At 30.2% G+C, this 21500-nt stretch overlaps 2 protein-coding genes and 1 long non-coding RNA gene across 5 annotated transcripts; 2 read left to right on the top strand and 1 right to left on the bottom strand.

Annotated features, from left to right (window-relative positions):
* Window positions 1-7985: 7985 nt before the first annotated feature.
* On the bottom strand, window positions 7986-15577 carry Trp1 (translocation protein 1). 2 transcript variants are annotated; one of them, XR_011783488.1, is made up of 4 exons: window positions 10732-11422; window positions 9756-9994; window positions 8700-9234; window positions 7986-8241 (listed from the first exon to the last, which is right to left on the bottom strand). XR_011783488.1 is itself a non-coding variant. In XM_040724734.2 (4 exons), exons 2-4 carry the CDS (start codon window positions 11040-11042, stop codon window positions 8801-8803), a joined length of 984 nt encoding a protein of 327 aa, XP_040580668.1. In that variant the 5' UTR covers window positions 11043-11206; window positions 15500-15577; the 3' UTR covers window positions 7986-8800. The 2 variants fall into 2 exon arrangements, 1 of the variants encoding a protein (XP_040580668.1); XM_040724734.2 differs by adding an exon at window positions 15500-15577 and having other exon boundaries at window positions 7986-9234; window positions 10732-11206.
* Window positions 11627-13314, top strand: LOC139907139 (uncharacterized). The gene is made up of 3 exons (XR_011783489.1): window positions 11627-12634; window positions 12696-12800; window positions 12851-13314. It is a non-coding gene; the product is annotated as an uncharacterized lncRNA (long non-coding RNA).
* A 613-nt stretch (window positions 15578-16190) lies between the features above and the next one.
* On the top strand, window positions 16191-20828 carry LOC121129203 (flagellar calcium-binding protein). 2 transcript variants are annotated; one of them, XM_040724898.2, is made up of 5 exons: window positions 16191-16330; window positions 18194-18345; window positions 19152-19212; window positions 19289-19427; window positions 20409-20828. In XM_040724898.2, the coding sequence occupies exons 2-5, from the start codon at window positions 18211-18213 to the stop codon at window positions 20629-20631; spliced, it is 558 nt and encodes a 185-aa protein (XP_040580832.1). In that variant the 5' UTR covers window positions 16191-16330; window positions 18194-18210; the 3' UTR covers window positions 20632-20828. The 2 variants fall into 2 exon arrangements, with proteins under 2 accessions (XP_040580832.1, XP_040580833.1); XM_040724899.2 differs by lacking the exon at window positions 16191-16330 and adding an exon at window positions 17773-17911.
* Window positions 20829-21500: the final 672 nt, after the last annotated feature.

Here is a 21500-nt window from a genome sequence, read left to right as displayed (position 1 = left end):
TGAGATGGAATTTCTGGCCCTGGCTGAAGGCTAACTGTCCTGAGAACAACTATATGTGGACTCAAGACGGTGTCCCCAGCGTTACGGTCTTGAAGACACATAACTTATGCAAGGAGCCCTTTGCTCACTTCTGGGACAAGACCTTTTAGCCCTCTTCCAGTCCTGATCTCAATCCCATCGACTTTAGAGTGTGGAGCGTCTAGGTTAGGGATAAATCACAAAGAAATGTAAAGGAGCTCAAGGCCAGCATCTATTAGCATTGGGCCAACATGTACGTCGATTATATTGTGGCAGCCTGCACCAATTTCTGACCTCGTGTAGAAGCTATGATAGAGGCTGGAGGCGGTCATATTAAATCATTCTTGCCAAGATGGATTGCTAAAGTTTTTTCAGTATCATTTTTGATTATACTATGTTAATAAAAAGTTATTACGGTTTTGGTTTCGTTTCTTCATCGCTATAAATTTCCCTGTCGCACTCTGTATTTTCTTACAATCAAGCATATAGTAAATTGACAGACAAACAAACTTTGTTTTATTAATATATGTAGAGGAAGAAGAAGATATTTTATTCTTTATCCTAGTAACTTTTTCCTTTTTTTTTTTTTTTTTTTTTTTTTTAATCTCTTTAGAGCCTGAAATATACAGATATCTTCATCTGCTCGTCATCTTAAAATTCATATGATTAATGGTTTGTACATATATCATACATCGTGGTTGGTAATTATATTCCCAGTAAATAAATTCCCTGTCTATTCATTCTTAGTAATTTCCTTCCCAGTAAATTCATTTCCCTGTAAAATTCATCCACCGGACATTTTATTCCCTCTATGAATTAAGAGGGATATTTAGTGACTGGATAGTGGACACTGCAGATGATTGATGATTGGTGATGGATGGGGACAGATATAAAATATTTATGGTGTTCATAGATAAGAAATGACTTCATGATAAATCTTTAATAGTGAGTAGGAATGGAATCCCGATCCGTGGATATTTTTTTTAAATTCCTTGAAAAGTAGAAGTAAGTCCCCTCATTACTCTTCTTCTTCTTCCAGATCGTCTATCACTACTTGATCCTACTCCTTTTCATTAATCCTAAATCATCCATTTCATCATCTCCTTTTCTCATCATTTTCAAATGTGCGTAAACAATAAGCAAGAGGCTCGAACCCCTCACTCCCTTCTCCAGGATCACTTACTCTCCCTATAAACTGTATGACGTCACTAAATATCCCTTATCAAAGTGGGAAGGAAATGTTCAGGGATGAATTTTACAGGGAATGAAATTACTATAAATAAATTTACTGGGAATGAACCCAGCAAGTACCATTATGCATAACTATGTATGTAATCGTAATAAGCCATGATTTTTCATCTTTAGAAAAATAAATTATAAAATATGTTTCTGTATAAATAAATCACAGTCCATGCAATTCCAATATTTTTTAACATACTCTTTTTGATTATATCTAAACATGCAAAGAGCTTTAAGAAAAGAGGGTACTAAAAAACATCTCCTACACACATAATAAGTAAGAATGATTTATCATGAATCCAGGAAATTGATTATGGATACATATTTACATGTGCAAAATGCATTGTTTGGTATATTGATAAATGTTGATACATACTCGCAAGTATAAAAAAACAATGTGTTAACAGGTCGGAATTGAGTATTAATGGGAATAGAAAAATATCTCAGTATTTAGAAAGCTGAAAAATAAGGCGGAGCAAAATTTTAGTAAAGGAGACACATTAAAGGAATTGTAGGGCCGCATTAACCAAAATACATTTTTTATACATTAATATATATAAAAGCCAAAACATATTATTTAGATATAAAAAAAGAAAATTCATTTTTCACAGTTAATACCCAAATCATCAACAACTTTCATGTTTGTATGTCAGCTGCTGATTTTCTATTTTACTTACCCATAATTAGTGTTCTCAAAGTTGAGTGGTTGAACTTCACTAGGTTGTAAATAATTATTTACTTCTAAACCATGAATAGTATAAGAACGAGGCTAACTGCCACACTTTTTCACATTGCAAAAACTTGGATTTGATTTATAAAAGCGATAATAAGATCAGCGGGGTTTTTTTCCTTGCAAAGTTTAAAAACAATCTAAACTTTTGGCAACAATTTTGCTTTATGACTTGGTGACACTTTCTTATATCTCATGTAGTCTGTTGGCTTCAAATACAATTTTAGACTTTATTAGGTTGGAACTTAAATCTTCCGACTCTCAGACGTTTAGTAAAATAAAATGTTTCAGCATCCCTCAGTAGAACGCAATATACAAAAAAGTACAGAGTTGTATTAAATATAAAATCACAGTCTTTACAAAAAAAAAAATTGTATTTCTTGGCTAAAAATGACTTTTGTTTTTTTTAGAAAAAAGTACACTAAATGCACCAAAATGTTGGGTTTTATTTTCACCACACGGACAATTCAATTTCTGAAGCCCCGTCAAAAATAAAATATTTCATATTCTTCTATATATTTCTTTTATTTCTATCATGATACGGTCATTCCAAAACTTTAATCCATAGAATGTAAAGTGTTGGTTCAACACAGAGACACTTTGGGCAAATTTCTACTGACCGTATAAAATAATCATGTATTTATTACGATTTTACAAACCAGCACCAACAGATACATGATATTAGACACAGAAATCATGACCAGTAAATTGCTGCAGTCCACCATAACAGATGATAGACTTAGTGATTTGCTGCCCTGAGCATATAATTTAGAAGAGCAAAAGCTCTGGATCTTTATGTAATTGTTGAACATTTTGTAAAACAGCACGACCACCGGATATTGTTGCTTTAGTTTAACTGTATATGAATTTGGATTTTTTTTTTCTGATAACTTTTTCAATGTTTATGCAACTTATTTTCCTGTATGTACTCCTGAATAAAATAAATGTTCATTTGATCAGTAAAATAAAAAAATAATATTAGCATTTATTGCCATTTTTACAAACCTCTGGCCCTTCTTCCCCCTAGAATAGCTGAAGTTTAAAGGAGGTCCAGGGCCCCTTGACTCACAAACTTCAATATATGAATGTGTATATTACAGATTCCTATTATGAAAATACATATAATATTAGTAATCGACACGATAAGGTCCCGCTGTTCAACCAGACTAAGTTCCCATCCTCCGCAGAGAGGTTGGGAATTGTGGCATCAGACAGGAAGAGGATGCTTCGTATTTTTTCCGAAATGCCTGAAAATGGGGGCCAAGGAGTAGCAGAACGTCCTCAAGGAGATTGTCTTTCCTTCGGTGAAGTTCAACTATCCCGATGGAAACTATGATTCAAGCAATACTTGTCACTTTTGGCACAAGGTCAGTACCACACAGGAATGATTCGAGGAGACTATTTCCAATTTCTGGAAACAGCATTTTTGGTCTCCCTTCTCGCCCGACATGAATCATCTCGACTATGGTATCTGGGCTATGTCGAAAGTAGGGCCATTGCCGTTCCCAATCTAGTGTTGACGCGCTAAAGACCTCCACAAGAGGCAGTGGGTATTTATGTCCTCGGGCACAGACTCGAGGTCATGGTGGCAAGGGAGGGCGGTCATTTCGAGAAGTAACTTTGCAATTATTGTTCTTTTGAATAATACATAGGCCACTCGTCCAAAATGATGTTGTTCGTGATGAAGGCGATTCTACGATACAATTTCGTGTTGTGTGTCGCACACTGTATATAAAAGAGAACCTAAAATAAGTAAATATTGGAAGATACCAAATTATTTTAGCACATAAATCTTTTTATTTCATCAAGGGGTCCTCGGGGAGGCAGAAAGAGCCCGAACCAAAAAAACATATGAAACTTAAAATTTCGAATCGACAACCCATATCTTAAAAAAACTTTAAGACAGCTTGTTTTATGAAAAAAATAAATTATTTGCAAAAATCAAATTTGCCTTCAAGAGCCCATGAAAATGGTTTTATCAGAATTAAACATTGCTTTAAGTAGGTAACTCTAAATTATGAACAACTTTTATTTTATATCTTATGTATGTATCTGTCTCCGTTTGTGAAATAAATGCGTTTTTCTAAGCGAGACGGTCATCAGACACAAAATTATTTTAATGCTATGTAGGATTAACATTTTTAAAAAATAGAAATATTTGAAGTACCATCTATAATATTTAACATACCTAACTATTACAATTTTTTGTCCACTATATTTTTTCTTTTTTGACAGCGTCAATTAATTCTTCATATCATCACTCTATGTACTTTATATCTAAGGTTATTCTATATTTATGCTCAGATTTTAAAAGACAGGAATACAAGCTATTTTCAAAATTTTCAAATTTCGCGGGAAACGTATATTTGGTATGTTTTTTTTTTTTTTTTTTTTGCTAATACATTCGAAAAAGAACATTTATTTATTGTTTAAAGCTATATAATATTCATAGTTTGTTTGTGAGAGCCATAAATGCTGGAAGTATTTTGCATGCTCCACAATTTTTTGCTATAAGTCTTGTGGGTTTTCATTTGGACGATAGGGCTTTGGTTTCGATATCATAACCAGATACGCATGATTCGTCACTAGTTACCATTTTTTTTTTTTTTTTTTTTTGGAAAAATAATTTACTCTTTTGAGTAAATCAGGATCCTCATTGACGCTTTTAACCACCTCATCAGCGACCCTCATGCAATGACTTTTTTTTGGGAAAATTAAGCAATTTCGGAACAAACTTGTCTCATTCCCAAAACATTGAAAAAATTTCATGGAACGAGCCAACCGATATGTCAATTTCCTCACCAACTTGAAAGTCATTCGACTATTTTCAAAAACAATTTTCTTCTCTGGTTCAATATTTCAACGTCTTTGGGCGTCCAGAGTGAGGTTCGTTATTGGCATCTTTCCGGCCATCTTAGAAGAGTTTTTACTACTCATCAACATTTTTTACTCAGAACAGGTTTACCGTATACCACTGTCAACATTTCAAAAGTTTTTCATTTTTTAGATAGAATATCTGCAGATTCTTTGATCCATGTTTTTCAATAGAAAAAAATTGCCGAACACCTAAAAAACTTCTAACCATTATACCTCTCACAAACAAACTAAACATAGCTTTAAACAATAAATATATGTTCTTTTTCGAGTGTACTAACATAAAAAAATCTCAGATACGAAATATACGTCGCCCACAAAATTAGAAAAGTCACTTTACTGTTTGATCACACCTCGTATATTGGCCATTTTATTATTCCTTTGAATAAATTTTGACGATCATACACAAATACAAATTTATAGCTACCCTTTGAATAAAATGTTACTAAGCAGAACAAAATACAGTATGAAGTACTAAGATTTTTTTTCAAGGTCAACAATTTTCTAACTCATAAAGAAAATATTGAAATGACATATCTGTTTATTTTATTTTCAGATAAAAAATTGAATTACAGAGGCATCCACAAGGGGTAGGCTGGAGGGGATGCAATCTGTGAATGACTATGAATTTTGGAAAAAAAATTCCAAAAAATTTAATATTTGATTTTTTTTTTTTGGAACAGCTGTGGATTTTTGATCTTTTTTTTTAAAAATTATTTTGACTTCTGAATAGGCCTGGATTTTTGAAATTTTTTCCAAAAAATTTAATATTTGAATTTATTTTCCGAAAAATTAATTTTTTGTGATGAGCTATGGATTTATGATTTTTTTTTTTTTTAATTCCTATGAAAAACCAAGCGGAAACCGCTGAGTTATTATCTTTATTTTAAATTAACTGTTGCACTAACTTGACTTTAATTTAAACTCTCTGACATTAAAGTCGAATTGGTAGAACCAGGTCTATGATTTTTAATATTAAACAATTTTCATGTAGTCACAGGACCTGTGAAAACAAGAGGATTTTCCAAATATTATTTGGTTCCTAAAAATGGGAGGGCAACTGTGAGTACTGTATAAAATATGTCTGGTCGGCATATTACAAATAAACTAACCCGAAAATAAATTTGTTAACCCTTAAATGTTCTATTAATTCTTTTTGGCCTGAAGAAAATTTTATTCAGTACAAAACGTTTCATAGAAATAATATAAAGATTTTTCTTTCTGACTAATAATTACCTACCTAGCGTGATACAAAATTAAAATAATATCTACATGCACTTACAAGCAGATTTGTTTCAGATGTAAAAAAAAGTTGCAATTTGACACATTTTAGATTAATAATATATTATACAAAGAGGTGTTTTTTTGGTAAGTTGCATATGTGTAACATAAATCGTTTAAGCATCCTAACAAATTAAAGAATGTTTGGGAATAGATCAGCTTAGCTGTCTTGAAGTTTTATTAGATAAATAAACACGAATCCCACTCCTTATATAGCAAGGACATATACTCGGGAATTACTCCGATATCGATCATCAATTCTACTCTGAGTCCAACAAGGACTTACACTTATAAGAATTAAATAATAATGATAACAGCTTTAGAAAATAAAAAATCATGTTCATGTTGCAACTACAAAAAGTCGCTTCCGTATTCTAGGACATATTTTATACACATCTAGCAATTGCCCGGGTCGGACAATATGCTTTATATATACATCTTAATAGTGATGAAAATTGGGTGTATTTTTAGCTCTCCCGTTTTTTTGTGTTTTTGTTTTTTTGAGTTGGCAAGCTGAAGAGTAAATTTTTTTATCCTGAGCTTTTGTCATCAATCATCATTATTTAATTCCTAAGGAATTAACTTTCAAAACCTGATTGAACATTCGTGTGTGCTCATAAAAGACAGAGGGTAACCTTTAAGATTTGTTGCGGAGTTATGATTATAAGTCATTTTTGGACTAAGAGTATAATTGAGGATCGACATCGGAGTAATTGTTACCCATGTTCTGGTTTATTTCCTACTCCCCCTTGTCACATCTGTTTGTAGCTGATCTAATGAAATGTCATGACAGCTAAGCTCGAAAACATTCTTCAAGTTTATAGGATTACCATTTTGATTTTCTGTTTTTCTTTTATCATGCCAAACGTATACACGATTTTCATCACTATATATTAATCGAGTTATTATTTCATGTTATACTATTTATCTTAAAATTGAATAACACATGCAAATAGTTCAAATAATTAAGTTAATTAATTAATCAGAGTAATGTTAGGTTCATGAGTAGGTACTACGGAGGATTTTTGCAGTATAAAAGTTTGACAATTAAAGTCTATGATTAATGAAAAAGTGTAAGTATATACCTACTTAGAGATCATGTTAGAAATTTTTGACGGGTATTATCATATGTATGCACTATGCATAGATTTTTTAAAAAGAAAAGTGCATTTATAAATTAATATTATGTATAAATATATTTATCATGTCAATGATAATAAATCCATAAAGTAGACTCTTTAATTTTATGTTTTATAAATTGATATCTCAAACATAAATCTTACAAAAAAAAAAATATATATATATAGATATATTTGAACTTAGTTAGATGAACGTTGCCCATTGAAAATGTATGTAACACTTGATTTATCGTTAGGTATAGTTGTATACAAAGATTAGTCAAAGATGTCTTTGAGTTAAATAGATTTGAAAAAAATATATAATACATTGGTATAATATTTTCACTCACGTCATAAATTGCATCAAAATTGAAAGAAAGGACATCTTAGGGGTTCAATATTGATATTTTTACTGCATAAAATTGACAAATTTCCATTAAATCTTGCCTTTAGTTCATCTAATTGGGTTAAGAATAAAAAAAAAACCTTACAGCTTGCATAAAATACTACTCAATGCCAATAATGAACACTAATATTTGAACTAAATCAAATTTTATGTACATACAAAAAATCCCGAGAAACGATTAGATTTGAACAAGTTTTCTTTCTCTTTTGATCGATTAGTGACGCAATAAGCACGATTGTGTCGGAAAAAAAAATATTATTCCCTCCATTATATTAGTTAATTTTCATCTACAACACAGAAATAAGATTGTATAACGATGTAATAGCATATTTTTAATATATTTTAGGGTCAGATATAAAATAAAACAAGGCAATTGAGCGATAAAAAATTTATAGACCGTAACATTTAAGTCCTTCTATTTGTTGGTTCAATTTTGATATCTAATAGATATTACAATTTTTCCTTAATATGAATGAAAAAAGGGTTTATATTGTTATAAAACTTGGTTGTTTAGGTCCCAAAAATTGACATCAAAATGGGGACTTCCCGTAAAAACGATATATTCTAAGTCTCATCTATAAATAAAGAATTGAAAGATTAAAAGTTTACTTCCATTGTAATCACTAAGTCTAACATTGTATCAATTCATTTATTATAATATAATATCAATACCTAGGCTTTCTTAAGATTGGATTGTACAAAATCCATGTAATGTTTATCGGATATAAGTATAAGCTTTTATCATCTTATAATAATATATCAACGTTATATAAGTTGCTTAACATAATTCCATGATTACGGTTGTTTTAATTTTTTTATAAAAATTGATTTTTTCGAAAAGGGAAATATCCCATGCACTTAATTAGTTAAGTTAAAAGAAATGTGATTGGCTTAATTTGAAACATATATAATATAATATGTATGAATAAAGATGCGCATATAATTAAACTTAGATAACTCAACAATGGGTTTACGTAAACCTCTTTTAATCAATAACTGTTTTTGTTTTTTTTGTTTTTCAAGTTGATTATACTCAGAATATAAAAATAACTTTAACATAAAAAATATTTCAATATATGTGTATGACAAATATATATAGTATAGATTAACATAATATGTATTTTTTTTTTTAAATTAATTATTGTCATCAGACTCTAGATCAGTATCGTTCTTATTAACTATTTCAAAATCCTTTCCAGTCGATGATTTCTTTGATGTAGAATCGTCTGAGTCATCCGATTTTCCCTTCTCATCTGAGCCTTCTTCCTCGTCGTCTGATTCTTCATCATCTGAATCTTTGTCTTTCTTTTTCTTAGATTCACCAGTATATGTGTAGTCATAGAGAGGAACAAAACTCTGGAAGAATCCAACATCTTCTGTCAGATTCGGCAATAGCCAAAATCTTAACTTCCCTCCACTTAGTAAGAACAAAATTCCAAAAAGAATGCATTGGATTGCAGCCAAGGCAAATATAAAGATTAAGAAACCAACACCCACTATACTTAAGTAATGAACACCTCTTCTTAGGATTGGGGGCCATAGAGGAAACAAGCAAACACCAATAATACCTGCAATAAAGTTCAAAAGATGAAAAGCTATTTAATTTGATCGTTATAAGTTATTAGTGTTGAATTTATGTCTAAATTTTAGAGTTCGGTCAAGGTTATGAAAATTTCTACACAAATTTTATGCACTATGGTTTCTCGTTTTTAATAAATCAACTCTTCATTAAATAAGAAATTCTGCGTCTGTACGTAGTTTTTTTGTTGTTTTTTTGTCCTTGTGAGTGATACTATAAATTTAATTTAATTAATTACTCGAATGTGTCGAGTTTAAACAATGTCGAATTTAAATATATATATATATTGGGCGAATCCAACATTATAATTTATATTAAGCTATCCCTCCTTAAATTATTAATATCAAATAAACGGTAACGTCAATAATGAAGGAATTCCTAAATAACGTAACGCAAATGATAAAAAATGAGTTTGACCATAATTAATGTAAATGAAATTTTCCGAAAGAGAAATCAGTATTGGTTGTCATTAACCACAATTCGTAATAAAAATGATAAAAAAATGTGTACCTAAAACAATTAGGGTTCCGCCTGCCCAGTAGTACCAAGGAATTGGGTCATATAGCCACACAAACGCATCTTGACTATCTAAAAATATTTGGTCTAGATGCATGTCTAATCGAATTTTACGTTTCTTTTTTATATCTGTTCCTGGTTGAGGCGATTGCTCAATTTTTTCTTCTTTAGATTTGTCGTCCTTTTTGTTATTGATCTTCTTGGTCTTCTCTGGTACTGGAATTTTCTTGGCTCTGAAAAAACATGAGTATCTTTCCTAATATATTCATTGTCAAAATACATTATTATTTTATGAGTCATTCAATTACGTTTTTTTCAATTTTTTATTGAACCCTACTTACTCAGATTTGATTAATTATTTATCGCTATTGATATCTTTTTGTATGAATAGTCAAAGATGGAAAATTTACTTCGGAAAATATAAAATCCATTCAAACCCTATTCAAATCTGAGCGTTTTAAATGTACATAATAGTGTATTTTGTAATGTGTTGACACTCTTTTCTATGTATTCTATTTTAAACAACTTGTAATTTTCTTGAATGCTTCAAAGTATAATATGAAAGAATGTATGGTTAGACTTTGTGGACTAAACAACGTGTATTATTTTTTAGAAAGACGAATCCAAAGAATAATGGCCAAAGTTGATCGTTTAATTGAATGAAATATTTAATATTATTTTGAGATAAAATTTGAAAAAATGTCATTTAGAAAAAATTATTTTAAGAGTTTTATTAAATAGTTTCTTTCCAGAATTGACTTTTTGCTCGGATTAATTTGTAGAAAACTTGTATGGAATGAATAATAAGTAGATTTTATGTAGGAGGATAGGGCTACATTTGTAATTTGTTCACTCTTGATGGAAATAAATGGAGGTTTAGATAGCTACAGGCGCTCAAAATAAGACAAATAATGAGTGTAAGGCAGGGATATTTAAGTATTCGTGATTGGAATGATGTGAGAGTACAAACCTATGGAACATTTTATGCTTGAGTAGTTCATCCATGAAATTGATTGCATCTTCCCGCGTATTGAATATCAGGCTCGGAGATTCTTTTGCTTTCTCAACAGACCATGGGGAATCATTGATAAGAGCATCCACTGCCTTTGATCCAATGAAATACTCGACGATGTGTGTATTAAGGAACTTAGTCTTTTTAATAGGCACATTTTTCCGAAGCCAACGAACCACGGCTTTCTCCTCCTTGGACATGGGTTCTTTGACATTCATAGAGTCCCCTTTCTTGTCCCCATGAGCCTTTTTCCCAGCTCTTCGATTCATAGCTGCAGTAGTAAGTAGTAACTCGATCTCTACGTACGTGGCCAAAGGTAAAAAAATAATAAGAAATTTCACTTAAAAAAAAGTCTTCTCTTTTCTCCTATGACGTCATCAGAACCAGCACACACTTCAAAGGAAACTTCTTCTTCTTTTCTCTTTCTACCCACCTAGGGACACAATCCTTAGTAAATATATAATACAAATGGATTTCATTAATCATTGTCTCTTTCGGCCAAACATATTTTGACGTATTCCCTAGTGGTACCAGTGGTACTTTAGATTGTAATTTTTAACCTGCACTGTGAAAGCGTACAATGTCAGTTGGAGTAATTATTATACAAATCCATGTACAAATATTTGTAGCTACTTCTTAGTGTATAAATATAATGATATTACAATGTAAAAAAGAGTTGTGACGTGGTCACTTACACTACGTAATTAGTTAAATGGCTGACATATGATAAAATTCATGAGGTATCATGGCATATTTAATGCTAGATTCAATTAATATAAGGGGTAACCACTTGTATACACACACTAATAATATAGTCCAAAATTCAATAAATTAATTTTAGCTAGGCCTCAATTACATACACCTGGTACCTCTTTTTATCCTTACTATTAAATAGTCAATCATTGACGTCTTATTTATTTTTCAACTAACAATAAATTAACATTAATCTTCACACTTTTGTTTCAATATGAGTAAAATTGAGTACATACATTTTGTGGAATAATTTTAATATTTAAATGGATCTAAAGTAAATTAAAATATGTGAAAGAATTTATAAAATTTTGGATATTAAAAATTATTATTCAATATGTATATATACACATATATTACTCATAATAGTTTAATAATAGAATTAGACTTTATATTTAATTGTCACATTAATTAGCGTATGCTTAAAGACAGAATATCCACTTTTTGAAAGGAAACGTAAAGAAAAATTGCGTGATTTTATTTCCATAAATTGTAACGTCATTTTTATGAAACTGATAGAAATAGAAATACAAGGTTATACCATTTATAATTAAGGTTGATAATTTTGCTAAGGATACAAAAGCGTGTGAGGAGAAGGGAATAAATAATTATCAATTATTTTATAATTATCCATTGACTAAAATTATAAACATCTTCCTCTATCAAAAACGTTATCAATTACCGCCTTTATTATTCAATATTAATATAATATTTCTGATACTGATAGCCGATAGAGAACTGAATAAAATGCCTAAAATAACGTCTCCTTCTGTTTGAATTTCTGAATATGGAGCCCGAGGAATTTGAAAATACTTACCGGACGAGAAACAGATGGCTTGTCGGATTTGTTGATATAAATGTACCTTTAGTCCCCCGTCTAGAATTAAACGCCACTCATTATCCTTATCTCATACCAAGAGCATGGATATTCATCTAAAAAATCAAGTTAATGATGAATACATCAAGTCAGACTTTAACTCTGATCTCACAATGATGCTTATTACATGTAATATCCATTGCTAATCATCCTACGTTCAAAAATTTATGGAGAAATACACGGGTAAACCCATCCCTTCCCGAAGAACCATCATTAAATTAATGAAGAATGTTGGTAATGATGTCATTTATTGAAATAACCCCATTGTAAATTGTGAAGTTGAGATAATTTTCAGCATGGTTTTAGTCATTCACATCAAATTACGATCAAAGTTATCAGTAAAAAGTATAAAATACTTACTAATTTCGAAATTGAACTCTGAATTTTGCACCATCACACAGTAAGTATTCATTTTTTTAAATCTAACCATAAAATATTATTCTATTTTAGCTAAAAATATCAAGAATTAGGATAGACAACTCATTAAATGGCAAAAACAACTGCTCAAATTGTTCAACGGGGGTAGTAGCATTGGATGGTTCGCAACTAGTTTGTCTGACACTAGTTTCTTCACTTAAATACTTGGGTACAATAAGTTTCATAACGTAAAATGAATGTATAATATAAGTTTTTTTTACTGAATGTCTCGAACATCCTGGTATATTTGAAATGTTCGGGGTATTGGCATAATTTCCTGTCATTATATGCAAGGTAACTAGAAATGTATTTCTAGTTACCTTGGTTATATGCTTTTAAAATGTTGGTTAGTTATTGATGGAACAATATTTCAATTTTATGAATAATATTTTTTTTTCTTGGGAATAGCAATATATTTGTATGTACAGTACCAATATAATACCATCTAGTTTATTAGTACTTAATAGTATAATATATAAATATATATTGTATCTATAGACTATACATTAAAAATAATCAATTTGTAAAGAATAATAATTAAGCGAATATTAGTTTAAGGTAATTATCCAAGAGTAACCACATTTTGATTTTCAATAAAAAAAGACGACACATGGTCTGACATGTATTAGGGGGATCGAAAAGGGGGGGAGGGAGGTGTTGTGCTAATGTTTACAAAATTAATCAATTAAATAATAAAATCTCAATAAATTTTGCAACTAAAATATTTAATTTCAGTCTTGCTATATTTTTAATTTAATTGATAATTCACGTCAATTTTTAACAAATTTTTTTCTGTAAAATTTCAATCCCGGACAGTATATGTAAAAAGAAGATAATTTCTCTTGACAAAATAAGACTTATGTATTTTTTGTTCACCCCAAGATGTATGTAGATTAATAAATGAAATGAATATAAAATATTTACTATAATTACATCATAAAAATCAAAGTAACTATCTTACTACTTTCAATTATCATCCTGATAAAAATATATAGAATAGAAGGCAGGCGGAATTATGAAATAAACAGTTGACTGTAAAATACGGACTACCTCAGCCAATGAGTTCTTCATTGACTCAGCTCATTCATCAATCCATGGAATTATAGAAATGACCAATCATAGGTTTCTGTTGCCGTATACACTCATGTATGGAGAACATGGATACTAAGTTTATATCTAGTTACATGATGGTCGATGAACTATCAAAGATATTGGGGGACTATTGGCTATAGTCCCTCCATCCCACCTCCTGTGGACGCCCCTGTGATGGTATTGCATTTTCCTAGAACTGTCTGTACTTTTGTTGGACGGTTTACGTATGTCAAGGATTGAGGAGTGTAGATTGCGTAAAATATTGCTGCAACTGTATGAATTACCTGTACAACCTGTGGACAAGGGTGTATTATAATTTATAGCATATTAGAAGGGTTCCTTGGTGCTTATAAACGCGAGGAGTTTAAACTGCCTCGGGCCACCACTTCACCTGTATAACCTGCGGCCAGGGTGTATTTTGGGATATTAGAAGGGTACCTTGATGTTCAGGGAAGCGGCGGCAGATAAATTGAACTTGCCTTGGGGCCCAGTACTTCACCTATACAGTCTGTGGGTCGGGGTATATTATAGCATGTTAGAAGGGTTCTATCTTTGCATGTTTCTTCATCATTCAATAGTTTAATCTTCAGCATTTAATATAATTTGCAACAAAATTGCACACAATAATATTGTTATGCAATGAAATTACTCACAATCATAATGCTGCACGATGATATCACTCACATCGTTTTTGTCTCAGAATGATAATGTACACAACGATATTACCAGGCAACAATATTACTCCAACGTTTGTGTCCACAATCTTTTTACATTGAACCGTCAACAAAGACTTCTGCAACAGTGTTACCTCCCTAAAGGCTAGTATTACCATTTACGGCAGAACGATTCCAGTTGATCAAGTAATCAAGGCTGCAGCACGATTCAGGCCAAGGATCACAAAGATTATTGAAGCTGGAGGACGTCACATCCAATGAATCAAAACACAAGATTACTAACAACAACTTCAAAAATTTTATTAGGTTTGATAAATAAATGACCATGCTATATATATATAATTTGCCAAGAATAAATTCCCAATTTATCTACAAAGCCCTGTATATCATTTCATTTTTGATCTATTTATGAGGAATATAACCATTTGTGTTTGAACTTCATATATGATATATATTTATAAAAAAAAAGAAAAGACAGTCGAATTAATTAATAATTTTATTAACATAAGTAGTGATAAATCAACTTATCATTCAGACTCTTGAGCAAAGTGTACCCATATAAAGAGATGATGGTGATGCTATTGCATATTATTGGAGATATTACTATCAGGAATTTGAAGATAGGGAGTATATAGGGAGTATGCAACAAGCCGGAAGGAAACATTTTCATACTATAGTAGAGAGCGGATGCTTTTCTAAGTGATTGAATGACTGAGGCATAAAATGTGAAGACTTTTTATCAACAAAACGTGAAGCCTATCTATGAAATCTTTCAAAAAGTATATAACTAAGATATGTAGCTATATTTAACTTTAGCGCATGACAATGAAATAAGATCAGTACAAGGTAGTAAGAAGAAATTTTCAATTTTCTATACAGTCAAACCTGGTCTAACGACCACTTGTTTTAAGCTTACCACCATACAAATTGGCTATATCCAGTTTTCAAATTTAGAATGATAACAAAATAGGAAGCTTGGTTTAAGAGATCACCTGTACTAAGTGGTCGCTTTTTCCGTTTCCCTTACCTGACGGCTTAATACAGCTAGATTAAGCTTCATACGTAGAGAGGTTTTGTGATAAAAAATGTTTTAATTTTTTATGTAAATCACGCAACAGAGCACTTTCATTTCGATGATTAATATAGAAAGTGGCATGAAATAGCTGTTATGTTATCTCAGCAACTCGGTAATTAGTCACAAAATTCCTAAGTTACTTCATAATGCATTTATATATCCCTCACATAATAATAATTCTAAATATATATTTTTTTTATTTTTGAAAAGATAGGAATAAATAATAATATGTCGTTCATCAATGGATGAAGAGGCACTGTTTCCAGCCTGCACAACACTTCATTGTGCGCGTTCCCTCTCTTTTTCACATCTTATATTATATATTTATATATATATTTCAGTGTATGAGTCATTTTAGTGTGTGTGTATGAAACATAGAGCCATGAAACTATTTTCTAAGTCGAATTTTATTAAGCATATAAATATTAGTATGAACCAATATCATTTTTCATGCCCTGTTTGCATAGTATAGATGAACAAAATAAAAAAAAACAGTTTCTAAGTCGATGTTTTTTTTAATTCTAAATTTCCAATTTATTGTATGCCTTCGACTTATGTGAGGCAAAGGGGATCTCCGGTCTGTTGATCAAAAGCTCCTCCCTCCTCTAAGTTGAGAGTACATATACTGCTTATTCTTTAACAATCTTCTTAAGCCGGAGCAAGACAATATTGGTATGTTTCACTTGAATTTTTCGTTGAATTAATTATTTAATATTTCACTATAATTTGATTAATAAATATTAATGCTGTATTGTCGTTTGATGTCGTTACATTTATATGAGTCAAGCTATTCTAAATATTAATAAGCAATGATTATCATTCCAACGTTTTTTTGTAATTTTATTTATTTATTTTTGTGTTTCAACGATGCATCTTTTGATTGTATCATTGATGCGTGTTTTCATAAATCTTTGGTTACAAATATTTAGAATTAATATTATTTATTAATATGCGTCTACAAAACCATGAAATTGTTGCTTCTAACTTTAAATCACTCCAAATTAGTTGCCAATTCGGTGTTTTTCTTTCTAGTATTATACTTCTGTATTAAGGGAATTTTGCAATGTAAATGAGACCTTCAGCGACTAAAAACCCCATTTAAGCCGGTTTTTGATTTAGTTTGCTTTTTTCTATTTAAACCACAGGAATATGTTCTATCATATATATGCGAAAATATGTTAATTAATTGTCGGTGGACTCAATTAACCGGATTATTCTTTAAGCTCTCATATAATAATATGACTACATAAAGCTTTCATCAAAATAATTTTTTGTGCTGTACTATTCAAATAATGTACATTGGACAGTCCTTTTTTTTTCTTTTTGTTAATTTTTCCCCTCTGTCTAAAGCCCAAAGATTAATTTAAGATAATATTAACAACTATCACTTCAACTAGAACTAAGTTTTGCCTCACTAACAATGGAAAACCGCAGATCATTCAATTACTAAATTTAGTAAATTACAAAAAACAGGGGCACAATATCAATTATTAAGAGGCTTAAAAATGGACAATTTAGTTATAAAAATCCTTTTTTTTTTAAATAAATATTATAACGTCCTGTATCTTTCCAAGTGCCCTCAAAATTTGCCAAAGTTATTTTTTATTGTCCTTAGCAGTATTTGTACAAAATTTGTATTTGTGCAGGGGAAGGGGCGTAATATTTACCCAAAAACAGAACATAAACATACATAAATCAATCTATAATACATGTTGGATTTAATCAATATTCATTAAATAATTTATTTTGTCTTAATTGAACCTTATAGCAGCATTTTATCAATGAATTAATCGATATCATCGAATGGATTCGCAAGCTCTTCTTAATTTTTACCCTAGTAGATGCAAAACACGTCCTTGGTACAATAAATTTGGTCTTGAAATAATAATCGATATCCAAGCCTAAATAGGGCTTTCTACTTTTAGTACCACTCCTTTTTTTCCTCCTTCTTCCTTTTTGAGCTGTCTGCATTTAAATTATAAATATATACATTAATATTAAGTAAAATGATAATATGTATACCATAGACTTTTGAATTTCTTAATTCTACTTAAATATTGGTTAAAAGTATATTCGTTTATGAAATATATTCAATGCGCATAATAACATTATTGGCCATTGCAAATGATAATGTGTTAATATAACATGTTCACTTCCTCTGTGATTTTTTTTTCTTTCTCTCTCCTGTACTTTTTTCTTCGTGTATTATCAATTCTCAGTACACATTCAACCATTGTAGAGGAACAATCTCAGGTGAATTTCTACATCTCTTTTCATGTAGACTGTGTTAGTAATTATTTATGATACACAACCCTGCAATAAAATATTCATATGTACATATATGTAGAATAAATCTCTTCACTACCTACAATTGTGCTTATCTACATTGAAAAGTTTATCTTTTGTTCTGACTAAACGCTTTCTATCGTTTATATCAAAATATATTCATTGTTAAAGCATTATTGTCATTAGTTTTTGATTGTAGTCGTTCATGATTTATTGTTAAATATGTTAAAATCCTTTTATTATTTGTAGACTAAAAACCTAAGAAAATGGGATCCGAAATCGACTGGGAAATTATCAACTCTAAGCTTCCATTTCAAAGGAATCCTGAAGCTAAGGCTAAAAGACGTGAACTTTTCAAGAAATTTGATCCCAATGGAAATAAATACTTGTCCTTGGCTGAGGTTTGTATGTTAAAGTTTATATGGTATACTCGTATGTCTAACAATAACCCAAGAAAATACATTTATTGAGCCCTTAAAAGAAACCGTAATGTTAATTAACTACAGATTTTTATATATTTTATGGTTTAATGATGTTCATTGTTACTTCTGTAATCGTGCGTCAAGTCGAGCCATTTTCTCTTTAAATTTCGTCTTCTTCTCATACTTAATCAAACATGGATAGATGTATAAAAAAAAGAGGGTTTTCCGAATCGTGTTTTCAGTTTTCAACCACTTATGAATGAGTACCGAAGTATCACTGTACATCAAAATAATTGGGAAAGACCCGTTTTGTCCTGGCCACTATAGTGGTGCGTTGTGAACTTTACATTTGACACCTCTATTGTGCTATTACAACGTTCCTATTATGCATTCAAAAAAAAAAATCAATTTATTCTTTAGCGATTTGTTTAAATGATATAATTGGAAGGACTGTTCATGAAAAATATTTTATTGTTCATTTTTATTTTTTTTTTTTTTATTTTTTTCTTTCTCACAATTTGTGCTAATTTATATATTATGATTATTACATCATTCAAATTTGGTCATTATTATTATACATAAAATTGTTTCAATGATTATTTTCTTATGATTAAATTCAAGGTACTTACACAATAATAATTAGTTTAATGTAAGCATTCTCTCACAAAATATTTTTTTATTGACTTTAATTGGTACTATTGTAATAATAAAATATTGTGTATGTCCAGACATATTATTCAATAAGTGTTTTAATAGTCTAAATAAGTGTAATTATGTAATTATAGGTTGATAAGGGAATGCGTGATGTATTAAATATTGACGAACTTTTTGATTGCAAAGCAGCTGGTAAGTTAGTTGTTAATGCATTTACTTTGAAACCTATACGTAGACATTAAGTAATTATATATTTACATCCTTTTAGTCAATAGAGCCTTTCACTCCGCCAAAAATGCTTCACAAAAAGATGACAAATATGGTCCCGAGTATTTGGAATTTCGTGAATTCAGATTGTTTCTCCAAAACTTAAGACAATTCTTTGAATATTATCAGGCTTTTGATAGGTTTGTAATATTATTGTTTATTTTATAGCCTGAAGCTGGAAGCCTGTGGTCCGAATTTGAACCTTTGAAGGTTCTAAATTGGATCTCAGGTCCCAAGGGGCGCAAACATAATTAAATGACATGACGGCCCTGTTGGCAGATTTACGGACTTATGCATACAACTCTGAATGATAATTATGTGGAGGAGCATGGGTGTCCGCAGGGGGTGGGTTGGAAGGGCTGTAGCAAATTAAGGATTTTTTATTGTTTACAAGAAAATTAAATATTTGATTTTTTTTTCAAAAATGTAATATTTGAAATTTTGTTTCAAAAAATTTTATCTCATTTTTCAAATTTTGTTTCAAAAATTTTTTTCATTTTTCAAATTTTTTGAGAATAGCAATGGACTTATGAAATATAATTTTTCAATTTTTTGGAAATAAATTTAATTTTTTCAAAAAAAAATTTTTTTGTCAAAATTTTGGAATTTTTTTCCAAAAATTCCAAAAATCAAGTCCCATCCCCACAAAAAAATCCATATATATATAATCCTGCGGACGCCCCTGAGTAGACACCAGCGCCCTCAAGCAATCTATACTTAAATTAGCCCAGGTTACAAAAAGTCTCGCCTTCTTTCGTATAATATAAATTTATATTTTTTAGTTTGCTCATGTGCTATTGAGTAGCTTTGGTCTATAATTATTTTCAAGACATTGAATCTCCTCATAGAACTAGCATTATATGTTATTTGTCCATACGTTCATTAATTTGATAATTTAGCAATACTAAATATAAAATATTTGGAAGAAAAGTAATATATATATAAAATATCTGTTCTTAAATTTGAACCCTCTGCAGAAGTACATTGAACTTTACAAATGATTACATTGAGGATTTCAAAATATTTTAATTCCTGTTTTCCGAAAAACTTTTGTTTTGCTTATCATCTCAAATTGCGACTTATTTTTGTTGAATCATACTGCATAACACTCTTATTTTTAGAATCGACACTGGTGATGATAATCGAGTATCCAAAGAAGAATTTTGCAGTGACAAGATTAAGGCCTCCGTTGAAACATGGGTTGGGAAAATTGATGATATGGAAGCTGAATTTTCTAGCATTGATGCTAATGGAGGAGGTCAAATTCTTTTTAACGAATTTGTAATCTGGGCTCTCAAAAAGAATCTCGACATTGAGGATGATATAGATAGTCAAGATGAATAATCTTAAAGCACAATTTATAATTAATTTAAAAGGCCCTATTACATATTGTTTTTTGGTGAATTCAATACCTTATTAATGCACTAATATGGTTAATGGTCAAGCTTTGCACTTAAATTCAATACTCATTTCTCTTAAAAGGATAAATATTTATTTGTAACTATTACCTTATATTAAATAAAGGTGTTTGTTCAACTTTATTGTTCTAGTTTTCTTTCTTATTACTGAAGTTAAGTCCATGGATTAAAATCTTACATTTCTATATCCATGTATAGGGTGTGGTCAATTATTTTTAATCGTATATGTTCAAAAAAATAAATCATTAATGCTTGGGTCCTCATACATAATTTATTCTGAACTTTGATGATATATTTAATACCATAAATGTTTAATTGGTTCTTTATTACCAGTAATATAGTACTATTTTTAGTTTACCTTTAATTGAGTGACGTGTCGACATATATCATCACAATTATCGTATTTCTATTATAATTACAGAAGATATTTTTTGTAAAGAAAAATTTGAGTTAGCAATTTCTTCTCTTTTGTTCACTATTTAATAAATAATAGGTCGTCGCGGTGTTAATTTCTCGCCTAGCTAGCTATAAATTATAAGGGACTGTTTGATTTACAATAATTGTCTCAAGGGCACTGAAATTGTACATAGAGGAAGTCAATTTACGTCGTCACTGTCGAATAAATATAGGAAATATTTATTTACCGAAATCTAAAGAAAAAATTACATCAATTAAAGTTAATTATTGACTTCATGTGTAATTTTTTATGGAATTGTTAATTGCTAAATTTATATACAAATAAGTACTCTACCATTACTTGGGCTAGGTATGATCCGAGATCTTTTACAAAAAGGA

Source organism: Lepeophtheirus salmonis, chromosome 14 (assembly GCF_016086655.4).
Source record: "Lepeophtheirus salmonis chromosome 14, UVic_Lsal_1.4, whole genome shotgun sequence".
Lineage (NCBI taxonomy): Eukaryota > Metazoa > Arthropoda > Copepoda > Siphonostomatoida > Caligidae > Lepeophtheirus > Lepeophtheirus salmonis.
The sequence above is the reverse complement of the archived record's forward strand: the minus strand, read 5'-3'. Positions and strand labels throughout refer to the sequence as shown.

What these genes read in the sequence shown, in the direction of transcription:
- Trp1 (XM_040724734.2), bottom strand. Translation starts at nt 11,042, where the DNA reads ATGAATCGAAGAGCTGGGAAAAAGGCTCATGGGGACAAGAAAGGGGAC. An exon ending in AAGCATAAAATGTTCCATAG is followed by an intron (nt 9,995 to 10,731) that starts GTTTGTACTCTC and finishes ATGTTTTTTCAG; the next exon opens with AGCCAAGAAAATTCCAGTAC. An exon ending in CGGAACCCTAATTGTTTTAG is followed by an intron (nt 9,235 to 9,755) that starts GTACACATTTTT and finishes ACTTTATTGCAG; the next exon opens with GTATTATTGGTGTTTGCTTG.
- LOC121129203 (XM_040724898.2), top strand. Translation starts at nt 18,211, where the DNA reads ATGGGATCCGAAATCGACTGGGAAATTATCAACTCTAAGCTTCCATTT. An exon ending in AATACTTGTCCTTGGCTGAG is followed by an intron (nt 18,346 to 19,151) that starts GTTTGTATGTTA and finishes ATGTAATTATAG; the next exon opens with GTTGATAAGGGAATGCGTGA. An exon ending in TATTATCAGGCTTTTGATAG is followed by an intron (nt 19,428 to 20,408) that starts GTTTGTAATATT and finishes TCTTATTTTTAG; the next exon opens with AATCGACACTGGTGATGATA.